The 16,887-nt window shown below is 39.4% G+C and overlaps 1 protein-coding gene across 2 annotated transcripts in view; it reads right to left on the reverse strand.

Annotated features, from left to right (window-relative positions):
* Positions 1-16,887, reverse strand: part of IQCG (IQ motif containing G) — a 48,075-nt gene that overhangs the window by 22,369 nt on the left and 8,819 nt on the right. For both annotated transcript variants that reach the window (XM_021070200.1, XM_021070199.1), the window contains exons 4-6: positions 14,098-14,321; positions 11,131-11,259; positions 8,349-8,430 (exon numbers count right to left, since the gene is read on the reverse strand). In XM_021070200.1, the coding sequence (XP_020925859.1) occupies positions 8,349-8,430; positions 11,131-11,259; positions 14,098-14,321 (435 nt within the window). The remainder of the gene's footprint in view (positions 1-8,348; positions 8,431-11,130; positions 11,260-14,097; positions 14,322-16,887) is intronic.

Raw genomic sequence — 16,887 nt, forward strand, 5'->3', positions numbered from 1 at the left:
CTGTTCTGCTATGAAAACCCACAAATATGCTGCATCAGTCCATGCTCGATCCTAGGGAAAGCTCCAGACACCATAGACAAACAGGGCTATAACGGTGGATTGTGGTGAAGGCGGATCTCTTTTAGTAAGAGTCTTAAGAAGAATTCATACACTCGAAGTCCTCTGGCCTATAGCCCACTGCTCCTAGGCTAGCTCTTTGTTGCACACTGGGAAGATTTACCATCATAGCCTATAAGCATTTTATATCCACACTGCCACCATGGCAGCTGTAGGTTTGTGCTGAATGGCAATCACAGAGAAACCAGAGTAATCAGAGGCCCATGGCAACAGCATCAAAACTAAATGTCTTAGACTTGGCAACTGTAATTATAGACCAATGTTGTAGAACCTTTTAAACAGTTACATAATGTAATATCTTGTTTCCCATAGAGATTCCTTAGTGTTTTAACCCTATACTTCTGATATTCATATTGTTACTCTAAAGAACTTAATGTTCAATTTGATAAATAAACTTGACCAGAACATTCTCTTGAGTTTTTAAAAAGTATGCTTTTGTATGGATGCTATTCAATGAATACATAATTGTTTAACACTATTGGAGTCTGTGAGAATCAAAACATAATTACTCAGAGTTCCCCTAGTGGCTCAGCGACAAAGGAATTCAACTAGTGACCATGAGGTTTCAGGTTCAATCCCTGGCCTTCCTCAGTGGGTTAAGGATCAGGCATTGCTGTAAGCTGTGGTGTAGGTCACAACTTGGATCCTGGGTTGCTGTGGCTGTGGTGTAGGCCAGCAGCTGTAGCTCCAATTCGACCCCTAGCCTGGGAACTTCCACATGCCAAAGATGTGGCCCTAAAAAGAAAAAAAAAAAAAAAAAAAAAGAAGAAGAAGAAAGAAAAGAAACTCCAACAACCAAAAAACAATTATTTATGTGGAGTGAGGTTTTCTGGAAAAGGCTTTATGGATTTAAGTGCTATATTAGTTAGACATTAAAGAAAGTCTAAGTGACTAAATAGGTAAAAGGATTCTAGTGGATAAAGAAGTGCAACTCCCACATTTCGCTTTAACTCAAGTCCTCCAACAAGGGGAAGCACTTCTGCTGAAACTACAATTACCCCTATTTTGGTACTTAGTAGTAAAAATTGCAGACACAGAAAGTAGAATGGTGGTTGCCAAGGATTGGGTGAAGGGGGGATGGGGAGTTATTGTTTAATAGCTATACAGTTTCAGTTTTGCAAGCTACAAAGAGTTCTGGAGATGCATGGTGGTGATGGCTGCACAACAATGAAATATACTTCATACCACTGAATTATACACTTAAAAATTATTAAGTGAATTGTGTTGTGGCTCAGTGGTAATGAACCTAACTAGTATCCACAAGGATGTGAGTTCAATCCCTGGCCCCAATCAATGGGTTAAGGATCTGGTATTGCCATGAGCTGTGGTGTAGGCTGGCAGCTACAGCTCCAATTCAGCCTCTAGCCTGGGAGCTTCCACATGCCACAAGTGCGGCCCTAAAAAGCAAAAAAAAAAAAAAAAAAAAAAAGTGTTAAGATGATAAATCTTAGGTGTATTTTTCCACAATAAAGAAAATTAGGGGGAGTTCCCGTCGTGGCGCAGTGGTTAACGAATCCGACTAGGAACCATGAGGTTGCGGGTTCGATCCCTGCCCTTGCTCAGTGGGTTAACGATCCAGCGTTGCCGTGAGCTGTGGTGTAGGTTGCAGACGCGGCTCGGATCCCGCGTTGCTGTGGCTCTGGCGTAGGCCGGTGGCTACAGCTCCGATTCAACCCCTAGCCTGGGAATCTCCATATGCCGTGGGAGCGGCCCAAGAAATAGCAACAACAGCAACAACAACAACAACAACAGACAAAAAGACAAAAAAGACAAAAAAAAAAAAAAAAAAGAAAATTAGGGGAAAAAAGAATAATGGCTGAAAATTTCACAAGTTTTATGAAAGATACAAAATTACATATTTAGGAATCTCAGAATAGCTATGAAGAAAATCGCTGATAGGCACAGTATAGTCAAACTGCTGAAACCAAATATAAAAGTAAAATTTCAAAAGCAAACGTATTATATACATTGAGTAACTGTGGTCTTCTCAAAACAAATAAAAGACAGGCCAAAAGACAGTGGATATCCTTAAAGGGCTGAAAGAAAAATCTGCCAACCCCAAATTCTATACCCAGTGCAAATATCCTTGAAGAATGAAGGCAAAATAGAGATATTTCTAGGTAAAAGAAAACTAAGAGGACTTGCCTGGAGCAACCATAGACTGAAAGAAATAGTAAAGGAATTTCTTTAGTCTGATAGCAAATGACACCAGATGGAAACTTACTGATAAATATTTGGTCAGTACAGGACAATCATTTTCTTCTTAAATGTTTTAAAAACACCTACAACTGCTTATGGCAAGTGTGGTTGTCTTGTGGCGTTTGTAGTGTACATTAAATGTATTAAATGTATATGACAGACAGAATAAAGGATAGTGGTGGAAGGAAGGGAAAGAAATGGAACCATACAAATTTTTTATATCTTATGTGAGGTGGTGAAATATTTATACTATTGTGAAAAGAAATGTGTAGAGCCACCATTTGTTTAAAAAATGCAAAGAGGGAGTTCCTGTTGTGGCACAGTGGAAACAAATCTGACTAGGAACCATGAGGTTGCAGGTTTGATCCCTGGCCTTGCTCAATAGGTTAAGGATCCGGCATTGCCGTGAGTTGCAGTGTAGGTCACAGACACGACTCAGATATGGTGTTGCTCTGGCTGTGGTGTAGGCCGGCAGCTGTAGCTCTGATTGGACCCCTAGCCCAGGAGCCTCCATATGCTGCGGGTGTGGCCCTAAAAAGACAAAAAAATCAAAATTAAAAATTAAAAAATAACATAAATAAAAAATAAAAAATGTAAAGAGGTATAGGTAAAAGTCCAACAGATACATTAAAATAGAAATAAAAAAAAAAGAATCTAAAATAAGTCAGGAAAAGATGAAAACTAGAGACAAAAAGAAAATAAAAAGACGTAAGTCCAACAAATATATTAATAATTATATTAACGTTAATGGACTAAACACTGATTAAAAAGCAGAGGTTGTCAGAATGCATAAAAGAAAAACAATATCCAATGATATGCTTTTTATAAGAGATGTGCTTTGAATATAAAGGCACAGATCGGTTAAAAGTAGGTAAGTAGAGAAAGAAATAGCATGCTGGAGTTCCCATCATGGCTCAGTGGTAAAAAATCCAACTAGTATCCATGAGGACACAGGTTCAATCCCTGGACTCGCTCAGGGGGTTAAGGATCTGGCATTGCCATGAGCTGTGGTATAAGTTGCAGACACAGCTCAGATCCTGTGTTGCTGTGGCTGTGCTGTAGGCCTGCAGCTACAGCTCCAATTCGACCCCTAGCCTGGGACCCCAGCCATATGTCGAAAAGTGCAGCCCTTAAAAATGCAAACAAAAAAAAGAGAGAGAGAAAAGAAAAAAGAAAAATATCATGTAGACAGTAGCACAGAAGAAAGGAGTGGCTTACTGAAGAAAGTATACTTTAAGACAAGGAGTATTACCAGACATGGGAATATTTTATAATGATAAAAGGGTCAATTCATCATGAAGACTTAATAATAAATCTTCAAACATGTTTTTCAATTCCTTTTGCCTAAAACATTCTTCTCCTCCTCTTCACCCAGCAAACTAGTGGATATCTTTTAAGTTTCAGTTTCAATGCAGTTTCTATAGGGTGTCTTTCCCTGACTCACTACCCTCAGTTAAAGCTGCTTCCTCTAGGTATCCAATAACCCCCTGTACTGTGCTCTAACACATAACACACATGTAATTACTTTTTTTCTCTGTGTGTTTGTGTGACTAGAGAACATTTTTATATAAATAATATGCTGCACAAAAATAAATGTATATCTCATTTATCATAAAGTAAACTTTTGCGGATAAGAGACACAACTGACAGGAGTTCCTTCTTGATTCCTTTCTCATTCTCTCTCTCTTCAGTAAAACTATCTACTCTTCTTAATTTTATCATAATTTTCCTTAGAGTTTTATCATTAAGCATTTATCCTTAAATGCTAGTTTAGTGTGTTGAACTTATGCTAGTTTAGTGTGCTGAACTTGCAGCACATGGAGGTTCCTAGGCTAGAAGTCAAATCAGAGCTACAGCTGCTGGCCTGCACCACAGCCACAGCAATACAGGATCCAAGCTGCATCTGCAATCTACACCACAGCTCACAGCCACACTGGATCCTTAACCCAGTGATCGAGGCCAGGGATCAAACCTGCATCTTTATGGATACTAGTCAGATTGGTTTCTGCTGAGCCACAACTGGAAACTTCCAGTATGTCTTTTTTACGTCTAAACTATTTTTGCTCCACAGTAAGTTTATGATATAGTAGCTATAGTTCATTAATTTTAACTTTAGTATTCAAGTGAATGACTGTATTATTAAGTGTGAAAACCATTTTGGTTTTTTCCATTCATATCTACTACAAGTAATGCAATATTTATTGATCATTTTTGTACATGATTACATATGTATACAGATTCTAATAAGTAAAACTCTTGGTTCATAGGGTATGCCTAATACACTAACATCATTTGTATATACCAAATTACTTGTTGTTGTTGTTTTGCTTTTTAGGGCCAAACCCACAGTATATGGAAGTTCCCAGGCTAGGGGTCCAATCAAAGCTACAGACTCCAGCCTATGCCAGAGCCACAGCAACGTCAGATCTGAGCTGCATCTGCGACCTATACCACAGACCTACACCACAGCTCACGGCAATGCCAGATCCTTAACCTGAGCGAGGCTAGGGAATGAACCCGAAATCTCATGGATCCTAGTCAGATCCGTTTCTGCTGCGCCAAGACAGGAATTCCTGTATATACTAAATTACTTTGATAATGCCAAACTTTTTCCAGAGTGGTATTACCAATATAAATGTTTAGTATTAGTGGATTAGAATCCCCATTACAGATCATTACCATTTGGTATTATAAATTAATACCAAACACCATATGAATATAATAGAATTAGCTATTCTAATGGGAAGATAATTGTCTCCTCATGGTTTCAGTTTGCATTTCCTTGATGAGCTTGAATACATTTTCATATGATTATCTGCCAGGTGGATATCCTCTTTTCGGAGTGCCTCTTCATCCTTTTGCTTATTTTTCCATTAGATGACAGTCCCTTTTTCATTAATTTGTAGTTCTTGGTGGCTAATGAACTGAAATTAATTTGTTGTGACTCAGTGGTTAACAAACCTGACTAGTATCCATGAGGATGCGGGTTTGATCCCTGGCCTTGCTCAGTGGGTTAAGGATCTGGTGTTGCTGTGGGCTGTGGTATAGGTCACAGACCAGCTTGGATCTGGTGTTGCTGTGGCTGTGGAGTAGGCCAGCAGCTGTAGCTCTGATTCAGCCCCTAGCCTGGGAACCTCCTTATGCTGTGAGTGCAGCCTTAAAAAGACAAAAAATAAAGATAAATAATAATAATAATAAATTGCAATTCTCTATATATTCAGGATATAAGCCCTTTGTTGATTATATGTTGTAAATACTTCCTCCCACTTTGTGGTTTGCTTTTTTGCTCTTACTGGTCTTTAGATGTACAGAACTTTTATGTATTAATGTAGATAAATTTATCAAACTTTCCATTGTAACTTTACCTTTTGTGACCTGTTTAAGAAATCTTTCCCCATTCAAAGTCAAGATAATAGTCTCCTATATTATCTAGAAATATGCTTTAGCCTTTCACATTTAGATCTATAGCCATATAGAACTGACTTTTGTTCTGTATCATGTCAGAGTAAAGTTGAATTTCTTTCCATATAGATATCCAATTTCTTCAGCATCATTATTAAAAACATCCCCTGCCACTGCTCTGTAGTGACACTCCTGTCATAAATCTGTAATAGTTTTCTTTCCATTGCTCCATTGCTCTATTTTTTTAATCCTTGCACCAATATATGCTATTTTAGTTCAGAAAAGTTCTCTTTAATATTGTCTTGACTATTTTTGGTCCTTGGCATTTCAACATAAATTTTAGTAAAAGCCTGTCAAGTCTCACAAAAATAAGTTAATAAATAAATGAGATAATATCCAATCAAGAATCTGATTGGATTTCAGTTGATTTCAGTGTATCAGTCAATCTTGGAAGAACTCAGGAGTACGTATCCTGGCTCTGGGTTAGTGAACCTATCATCCATGAGGACATGGGTTCAATCCCTGGCCTCCCTCAGTGGGTTAGGGGATCCAGCATTGCTACAAGCTACGGTGTAGGTCACAGGGTCATGGATGAAGCTAGAATCTGGCGTTGCTGTGGCTATGGTGTAGGCCTGCAACTGAAGCTCAGATTCAACCCCTAGCCCGGGAACTTCCATATGCTGACAGGTGCAGCCCTAAAAAAGACCAAAAAAAAAAAAAAAAAAAAACAGGCTATAAGAGCACTCCCATCAAGAACTGAATCTCCCAGCACCTTAATCTTAGAATTCTTAGCCTTCAGAACTGTGAGAAATAAACGTCTGTTTTTTAAACCAAAAAGAAAAAAAAAATCAGCTATAAACAGAAGGTTTTAATAGAGATAATGAAGTAAAAATCAACACCAGAATTACTTTAAAATTGATAATAGAGGAGTTCCCATTGTGGCACAGCAGAAACAAATCCGACTAGGACCTATGAGGTTCCCCCGGGTTCAATCCCTGGCCTTGCTCAGCGAGTTAAGGATCCAGCGTTGCCATGAGCTGTGGTGTAGGTTGCAGATGCAGCTCGGATCTGGCGTTGCTGTGCTGTGGTGTAGGCCGGCAGCTGTAGCGCCGATTAGACCCCTACCCTGGGACTCTCCACATGCTGCAGGTGCATCCCTAAAAAAAGTCAAAAAAAAAAGGCCCAAAAAATGATAATAGAAAATAAGAAAGGATGTTAACCGATTTGTTTGGAAGACCTAAAGATAATATCTCAGAAGAAAGGTTAGTGACCTTTGGTAGACAATTCTTCCAAATATGTATTTCCAATATTCTTCTAACTTTTATGCAGGGTATAATGAAGATTCCCTGATCTGAATGAAGCATAAACTTGTCCAAATAGCTGGGCAATGAAAAGCTGATATTAGGCCATACTTTGTAACTTTCTAAACTTCTAATAGTATTAGTCACCCTAGTATGAACTAATTTCTACATTTAAATAAACACTGAACATTTATTTTTATTTTTTTAAATTTACTAATGTGTACTTATTTCTAACTGCCTAGGTTGTAGCCCAAACATCATTTTTTAGGTCACTTGCCTAAAACTTGGGATGAATTTTCTTTTTCTTTTCCTTTTTTTTTTTTTTTAGGGCTGCACCTGTGGCATATGGAAGTTCCTGGCCTAGGGGTCAAATTAGAGCTGGAGCTGCCAGCCTGTGCCACAGCCACAGCAACCTGAGACCCGAGCCACACCTGCGACCTACACCACAGCTCGTGGCAACGCTGGATCCTTAATCCCAACGCCAGGGATCAAATTGGCATCCTCATGGATACTAATTGGGTTCGTTACTGCTAAGCCACAACAGGAACTCCTGGGATGCATTTTCTTATAGAAGTAAATTAGATATACAATTAGGTCCTAATGACCATAAAGGCCTATTAAATCCATTCTGTATTTGAAATAAAATACAAATGACATTATTAACCCTAACCATCATGTATAAGGAGATTTGTAATGTGCTTAATGTCCCACCTAGGACTATAGTCTCCCATCTGGGATCTTGGCATACAAGAGACTGCCTGAGACAACGTCTCTTGGATGTGGTTGGATGGGTTGGGAGGAGTAAGAGCAGACTAAGAGCCCCAGAGGGTTTGGTCTCCCGGATTTCTATTCTGGACATATTTATACATTCCAGGCCAAATATCTACTTACTAGCTTTGCATTTTCAACAGTAAAGGCACCCCAGGAGAAACAATAATTTCTTATATATAACTTTTTTTTTTTTGCTTGAGAAAGACGACTTTTTTTTCTTTTCTTTTTTTTTTTTTTTTTTTTTTTTTGTCTTTTGTGTTTTCAGGCCACAACTGCAGCATATGGAAGCACCCAGGCTAGGGGTCGAATTGGAGCTGCAGCTGCCGGCCTACACCACAGCCACAGTCACACGGGATCCAAGCCATGTCTGTGACCTACACCACAGCTCACAGCAACATTGGATCCTTAACCCACTGAGCAAGGGCAGGGATCAAACCCACGTCCTCATGGATACTAGTGGGTTCATTAACCACTGAGCCATGACAGGAACTATGAGAAAGATGACTTCTATTGAGCTGTTATAGCTCAGCAACTTTTTGTCGCCCAGATAATTCTTACCTGTACTTCTGCTTGCCGTTCTCTTTTGACATTAAGTAGCTGTTTTTGAAGAGATTTTATCTTTTTTCTTCCATTTTCCTCCCTAGAAGAAATAAGAATAATTTGCGTTGAGAGCAGTCCTTCTTAAACCCTAGTGTATACAAGGATAGCCTGGAGGTTGAAAAACTGATTCTTGGGCTCCATTCCAGAGATTCTGATTCAGCAGGTCTGGGTCTGGGTTGGGGCCCTGGAATTTGCATCTCTAACAAGCTCCCAGATGATGCTAATGGTGCTGGGTCAGTGGAGCAAACTTTCCATAACACTTTAAAAAAGACTGTGATTTGTTTTAGTAAATTGGAGGAGGATTTTCTGGCTGATCAATGTATCTAAAATAGCTGCTGCAGGAGTTCCTGTGGTGGTGCAGCAGAAACGAATTGACTAGGAACCATGAAGTTTTGGGTTCAATCCCTGGCCTCAGGCTCAGTGGGTTAAGGACCTGGCATAGCACCATGAGCTGTAGTGTAGGTCACAGATTCGGCTAGGATCCTGTGTTGCTGTGGCTATGGTGTAGGCCGACTGCTATAGCTCTGATTATACCCCTAGCCTGGGAACCTCCATGTGCCTCGGGTGTGCCCCCCCCGCCCCAAAAAGCAAACAAACAAACAAACAATAAATAAATAAAATAGCTGCTTCTGATGCAGGGAGTTCCCAGTGTGGCACAGCAGAAACAAATCCAACTAGTATCCACGAGGATGAGGCTTCGATCCCTGGCCCCCCTCAGTGTGTTGGGGACTTGGCATTTTGGTGAGCTGTGGTGTAGGTGGCAGATGCAGTTCAGATCCTGCATTGCTGTGGCTGTGGGGTAGACCGGCAGCTGTAGCTCCAATGCAACCGCTAGCCTGGGAACTTCCATATGCCTTGGGTGTGGCCCTAAAAATTAAAAAAAAAAAAACATTAAATTAAAAAAATAAATAACTGCTGCAGAATTTCCTGGGGGCCTAGTGGTTAAGGATCCAGCATTGTCAAAGCTGTGGCTCAGATGGGATACCTGGCCCAGGAGCTTTCATGTGCAGGCATGGCCAAAAGTAAAATAAAATACAATAGCTACTGCTGAGGAAAAGCGAAGAGGAACTAGAAGAGAAAAAAGAATCCTTCCTATTCTGAGCCCCTCTCAATAACCTAATGAGGTAGTCTCTATCATTATCCCTATCTCACAGATGAGGAAGATGCATGTAGAGAGCGGAGCTAACTTGCTGTGGAGGACCTGAGAAGGTGCTTCACAGACCTCCAACTACAGGCAGTGTAAGCTAACAACAGCCCCAACTCTAGGCTCTCAATTTCTTCACTGTGTGTGCTTGGAGGCCACAATTCCCACTGACTTCTCCCAGACAAGTTTTGCATGTGGCAGGATAAGGTATTCCTTTCTTGGAAGACCCATGACTTTTCTAATGGTTGACTTTGGCTCAAGGGCTCCCTGATGACTTGGCCAAACCATCCTTAGACTGCAGGGCTGTCTCTTCTATCCAGCCTTTCCTCTCTTTCACTTAGGGTCAGTCCCCATTTTCTCTCACATATGTATTTGCCTGATAAAATCCTTTACATTAATAAACTCATCTTGGAGTTCCCATTGTGGCTCAGTGGAAACGAATCTAACTAAGCATCCATAAGGACGCAGGTTGGATCCTTGGCCTCCATCAGTGGGTTAAGGACCCTATGTTGCCATGAGCTGTGGTGTAGGTCACAGACTTGCCTTGGATCCCTCTTTGCTATGGCTGTAGTGTAGGCCTGTAGCTACAGCTCCAATTCGACCCCTAGCCTGGGAACCTCTATATGCTATGGGTGCGGCCCTAAAAAAAAATAAATAAATAACTAAACTCATGTTGGCATCTATTCTGAGAAGACACAAACTACACTTGGCATGATCACACAAATAGCAAATGGCAGAGCAGAATTCACACTTAGTACTGTCTGAATGACAGCCTAACTACTCTATGTTGTTTCTGCTTGCTCTCAGAAACAGAATTCTGCTTATCTCCAGCAATCCCATTATTTAGGTTTAATACAAAATAACAGAACAAACAAGAAAAAGCAAAACAATCTTAGCTTGGGCTGCTAGAACAAAGTACCACAGATTGGGTGGCTTATAAACAAAGAAATTTACTTCTCACAGTTCAGGTGGCTGTGAAGTCCAAGATCCAGGTACCATCAGATTCAGTGTCTGGTGAGAACCTGCTACCTGGTTCATAAATGGCTATTTTCATCTGTATCTATATGTGACAGAAGGGGAGAGGGAGCTCTCCTGGATCTCTTTTATAAGGGCACTAATCTCATTAATGAGGCCTCCACCCTCATGACCTAAGCAATACCAAAGGTCCCACCTCCTAATACCATCACATTGGGGGTTAGGATTTTAAAATAAGGTGGGGGCACAAACATTTAGTGTTTAGCATTAAGGACAACAAAAACTCTTATCACTAAATTGAAACTTGAGAAACACTGCTACTCAGGAATTTTTAGATGGCACGAACTTAACTAGAATCTTGAGATTATCACTGACAAAACAAACCATAGGTTATACACTACCCATTTGTAGTACACTTTATATATTGTAGACACAGATAACTGAAGCCCAGAAATTGAGTTACTGTCCCAGCAGAATTAGGAATAGAACGCAAATTTCTGACTTCTAGTTATCTTCTCTAAAAAGCAAAAATTTGATTTCTTTAGAAATCTAGGACTTCCAATAAGAGTTTTATAGTACAGTAAAATACAGTAAAGCAAATAAACCTAAAAGTACTCTGACCTGGCAATAATATCATAGAAATGCTTTTTGTTTTCCCTTTCTTTGCCCAAAGCTCTCAGGAGATTGGTGAAAGTGCCTGAGTCTTGCAACTCCTGCCTGGTGTCTGTAATCACCTCACTGAAAAATTGCCTGTAAGGAGAAACAAAAAAGATGCATCAATATGATTACCCTATATTCACAAAGGACTACAGAAATTATACAAGTTAAGACCCAGAAGGAACATCTAAGTAAGTTGGAATTATTCTTGGAATGCAAAAATAGATTAGAATTAGAAAAGCTATTAATGGAATTCATCACATTAATAAAAACAAAAGGAGAAAAAAAACACGATCATCAGGTCATTTAAAAACAAACAACAAGGAGTTATCTTGTGGTACAGCAGGTTGAGGATCCCATGTTGTTACTGCAGTGGCTTGGGTTGCTGCAGTGGCAAAGTTTGATCCCTGGCCTGGAAACTTCCACATAAATTAATTAATTAATTACCTTTAAAAAACAGCAAATTATAAGTAAAAGAGAAATTCCTTATACTGAAAAAGTTTACATACCAAGGACTAACAAGTCCGGTGTGTATAGTATGATACTATGTATACAACATTTAGAAACTCTATGTATTGCTTAAATAAAACAATATATATACCTAATAAAATTATCACAATATGCATGAGAATAATAAACAACAAATTCAGAAGAAATTTTGAGGGGAAGTGTGAGGGGACCAGGAGCAGAGGCTTCAACTATATCTGAAGTATTTTATTTGAAAAAAAACTCTAAAGCAATCATGGTAAAATGTTAAGATTTGGCAGTTACATATAAAGTTTTCATTATTTTATTCTTTATATTTTTATACATTTTAGAAATATTTCATAATTTTGAAAAGGTTAAATCATTCTTTTTTTGACTGCACCCATGTCATGTGGAAATTCCCAGGCCAGGGATCAAACCTCTGCCATAGCAGCAACCCCAGCTGCTGCAGTGACAATGCTGGGTGCCTAACCTGTTGAGCCACAAAGGAACTCTTTTTTTTTTTAAAGTTAAATCACTAAAAAAAATTTTTAAACAGCAAATACAGAACATTTTAGAGATGAGTAACCCAGGCTTAGGAAAGTTAAATGACTTGCCCAATTGTCACTAGTTTAAGAAAGATCTAGAACTCTTTAATACAGGTTTATTGACTCCTAATCCATTGCTTTTTTTTTTTTTTTTTTTTTTTTTTTTTTTGGCTTTTTACGGCTGCACCTGAGGCATATGGAAGTTTCCAGGCTAGGGATCGAATTGGAACTACAACTGCCAGCCTACACCACAGCCACAGCAACACAGGATCCGAGCCATGTCTGTGGCCTACACCACAGCTCTTGGTAATCAGATCCCCAACCCACTGAGCAAAGCCAGGGATTGAACACATCATCATGGATATTGGTCAGATTACTCTCTGCTGCACCACAACAGGAACTCCCTCCATTGTTTTCATAGTATTCTCCTAGTTACAGAATTTTGAAAACCATTCTTTCATGTTTTGATATAGAATCAGCAGGAATTACACTTACTATTTTACATAATAATTTATTACCCATAGTTCACACAAAAAGATTCAGTAACTATATTAAGAAGAAAAGTACAGGAGTTCTGAGGGTGGGGCCTTAAAAAAAAAAAAGACAAAAAGACAAAAAAAAAAGTAATAGGCTTCTTTGTCAGCAAGCCAGTTGACAACAAAAACTGAATAATGAGACAATGGAAATGGAGACAGCCTTTAAGAAACCTTCAGGATTAAAACACAGTTTAAAATTTGGCTACTTTCCTTTTTTTTTTGCTTTTTTTTTTAGGGCCAAATGTGTGGCATATAGAAGTTCTCAGGCCAGGGTCAAATTGGAGCTTACACCACAACAGCAAAGCAGGATACAAGCTGCATCCGTGACCTACACCATAGCTTATGGCAACGCTGAATCCTTAACCCATTGAGGGAGGTCAGGGATGGAACCTGTGTCCTCATGGATACTTGTCAGGTTCTTACCGCTGAGCCACAATGGAAGCTTCCAAAAATCTGGCTACTTTGATGGTATCCGCCTCTTATTAATGGATGAAGCATCGCAATAGCTACAAATTTGTGCCAAGCACTTGGCCGAAAACTTCCTGCTAATTCTCACATTAATGTTGAAAAGTTGCTACCATTATTCTCATTTTAAGAAACTGAAGGGAGTTCCTGTTGTGGTTCAGTGGTTAATGAATCCGACTAGGAACCATGAGGTTGCGGGTTCGATCCCTGGCCTTGCTTGTGGGTTAAGGATCCGGCGTTGCCGTGAGCTGTGGTGTAGGTCGCAGACACGGCTCGGATCCCACGTTGCTGTGGCTCTGGCGTAGGCCTGTGGCTACAGCTCCGATTAGACCCCTAGCCTGGGAACCTCCATATGCCGCGGGAGTGGCCCTAGAAAAGACAAAAAAAATAAAATAAAATAAAAAATAAAAATAAAAAACCGGAAACAAAGGCTCAAGAACTTGCCCGATCATATAGTCACCATACCTTCTTTTCTTTCTTTCTTTCTTTTTCTTTTTTGCTTTTTGTTTTTTAGGGCCACACCCTCGGCATATGGAGGTTCCCAGACTAGGGGTCTGATCAGAACTCCAGCTGCCAGCCTATGCCAGAGCCATAGCATCGTGGGATCTGAGCCACATCTGCGACCTACACCACAGCTCACAGCAAAGCCGGATCCTTAACCCACTGAGCAAGGCCAGGGATCGAACCTGCAACCTCATGGTTCCTAGTTGGATTTGTTTCTGAGCGCCAGGACGAGAACTCCACCCATCATACTTTCAACTATACCACACTTCCTCTAGGCAGTCTTCGGCTAAGCCTATTACCAGCAGTCACTTGGATGCAATGACCAATCAATAAGAGAGCAGTCAGCCACCCTTGCACCCACTCTCCGTCATCTGGATGGAGATCACATTTCCAAACATGGTGTCCTTCCTTACCTATCAATCTGAATTTTCTTCAGTGTCTCTGTATTCATTATGGTCTGCCTTGTAGGTTTTTTGAAGATAAGATCTTGTACTTTGTTAAATTGGACTCCTTGTCTGATTTCTGGCAACTTGGGTTCTTCTTTAAGTAAGAATGGACCAGATATTTTTGAGGTTTTTGAGACCAGTGAGAGTTTCTCTAAGCTTTTTCCTTCAGAATACATTTCTTTGTTATTCTTCTAAAAATAATAAATGTTTTACATTAAGACAGATTTTTAAAAAGTAAAGAAACAATGCTATATGAGGGCCTCTGTCTACATTTAGAACCTCATTTTCTCCCTCTTGTAATAGAAGTACAAGAAATTACCCTTTTCTTTAGCCACATCAAACTACATGCTCTGCTGTTTTGTGTCTTCCTGTCTTTTGACAACATTTGCTCTCTTTGTCATTCCCCAGCCTGGTAAACTTTAAGATCATGACCAATGAATGGTAAAATTCTCTGTGAAACATCATTATCAGCAGACATTTACCATTTGTAATTATTTGTATACATAGCTCCACTAGATTGTATATTCTATGAAGGAAGAGATAGTGTCTTAGAAATCTTGGTGAACTTCAAATTCTTTTTGAAACAAGATTGGATCTTAAATTGATCTTAAACATCCCATTGTTTAGAGCAATTATCTAGGGTACAGTAAAGACTCAAATGTTCACTGAGCACAAGAATTTGAAATATAGTCATCCCTTGGTATATGGGGAGGAGTGGTTCCAAGACCGCCCCTCCACTCCCTGCCCCCACACCTCAAGGGGACCAAAATCCACAGATGCTCAAGTCCCTTATATAAAATGGCACAGTATTTGTATGTAACCTATATACATCCTCTCATATAATTTAAATCATTTCTAGATAACTTAAAATACCTATTACAATGTAAATATCATGTAAATAGCTGCCAGCACATAGCAAATTCAAATTTTGGAACTTTTGGAAGCTTTCTGGAAATTCCTGGAATTTTTTTCTTTGAATATTTTCCATCCATTGTTGCTTGAATCCACAGATGTGGAACTATGGATATGGAAGGCTCACAGTATAAAGAATAAAAGGAGAACTATACCAAAGAATAGGAGTTGATGGTATATTTAGTGGTATAGTAAAGATTTTGAAGTTCATGTGGGGAAAAGCCAAAAAATTAATTTTTCAGATGGAAGCCTGAATACTAAGGGATAAGCATTACCATAGGAACAAGGTATGTCTTTTAATTGATGATTCCTATTTAATCTGTGGCTAAAATCTTGAGCCAAAGCAAAGCCATATAACAGTGATTATGCTATGCATATGGACTAAAACCAGACTTCCTTGTTCAAATCTGGCCTCTACCTGTTACTAAATCACACTGACTTTAGGCAACTGTTTAACATCTCTATGCCTCCATTTTGCCATTGATAAAATAGGGATAATGATAGAACTTGCCCTCCTGTAGTTATTATGAGAAAGAAAGAAATAAAGCATTACTCAATTAATGAAGTAAACACAGAACTCAGTTTGGCATTTGACATGATTACTTAAATTCTTGTCCTATCCTGTGCACAGAAAAAAGTTCTATATGCATATCAGTACATAAAGCCTAGGTCTTCCTTATCTAATCTTCAATTAGCCCAGAAGTGTTAAAAATCATATATAAAAGTTAACAAACACAGACTCAGTAGCATTTTTCCTTATATCAACAGTAAGCAAAGTTTCAATGTGAGGAAAACATTTATAAGGCAAGTACAAAACAAAGTGCTACTTTAAGTGTTAAAATTTGGGGGAGTTCCCATTGTGGCACCACAGAAACGAATCTGACTAGGAACCACGAGGTTGTGTTCGATCCCTGGCCTCACTCAGTAGGTTAAGGATCCAGCATTGCCGTGAGCTGTGGTGTAGGTCACAGACACAGCTCAGATCCTGTGTTGCTGTGGCTGTGGTGTAGGCCAGCAGCTGTAGGTATGATTTGACCTGTAGCCTGGGAACTTCCACATGCCATGAGTGTGGCCCAAAAAGCAAAAAAAATAAGTTAAAAATTTAGAGTTCCCTTGTGGCACAGCAGGTTAAGGACCTGGTGTTGTCACTGCAGTGGCTTGGGTCACTGCTATGGCACAGTTTTGATCCTGGACTGGGAATTCCCATATGCTGTGAGTGCGGCCAAAAAAACAGAAAAAGAATTAAATTTCAAAATACTCTTTCAAATTAAAATTGATATGATTGACTACAAAGAGAACAGAAGCCATAGAATTTTAACAATTAAACTGAACCTTACCTGAACATAAGAAAAACTTGAAATATGTAAGATGTTTATTACTTTTTGTTTGTTTGTTTTTTAGGGCCACACTTGTGGCATATGAAGTGTCAAATCAGAGCTATAGCTGCCGGCCTATGCCATAGCCACAGCAACACCAGATCTGAGCCGCATCTGTAACATACACCACAGCTCACAGCAGTGCTGGATCCTTAATCCACTGAATGAGACCAGAAATCAAACCTTTGTCCTCATGGACGCTAGTCAGATTTGTCTCTGCCGAGCCACGATAGGAACTCCAGATATTTATTACTTTAGATTTTGTCCAAGGAGGGAGTGGGAAGTATAAGGCCTGGAAAGTGGATTTTTGATCATCTTAACCATTGTTCCTCTACCCTCGTGCTTAGGCATCTGGAAAAGGAAGCAAATGTGTCAAACAGCCTGACTTATTGATTACTAGAAATAAATGTGAATTTTTAGAGGAGAACTTAATGGATCCTGCTATATTCTCTAGTCCATTCACTTCCTT

The sequence above is a fragment of the Sus scrofa genome, chromosome 13, assembly GCF_000003025.6.
Source record: "Sus scrofa isolate TJ Tabasco breed Duroc chromosome 13, Sscrofa11.1, whole genome shotgun sequence".
NCBI classification, from domain to species: Eukaryota; Metazoa; Chordata; class Mammalia; order Artiodactyla; family Suidae; genus Sus; species Sus scrofa.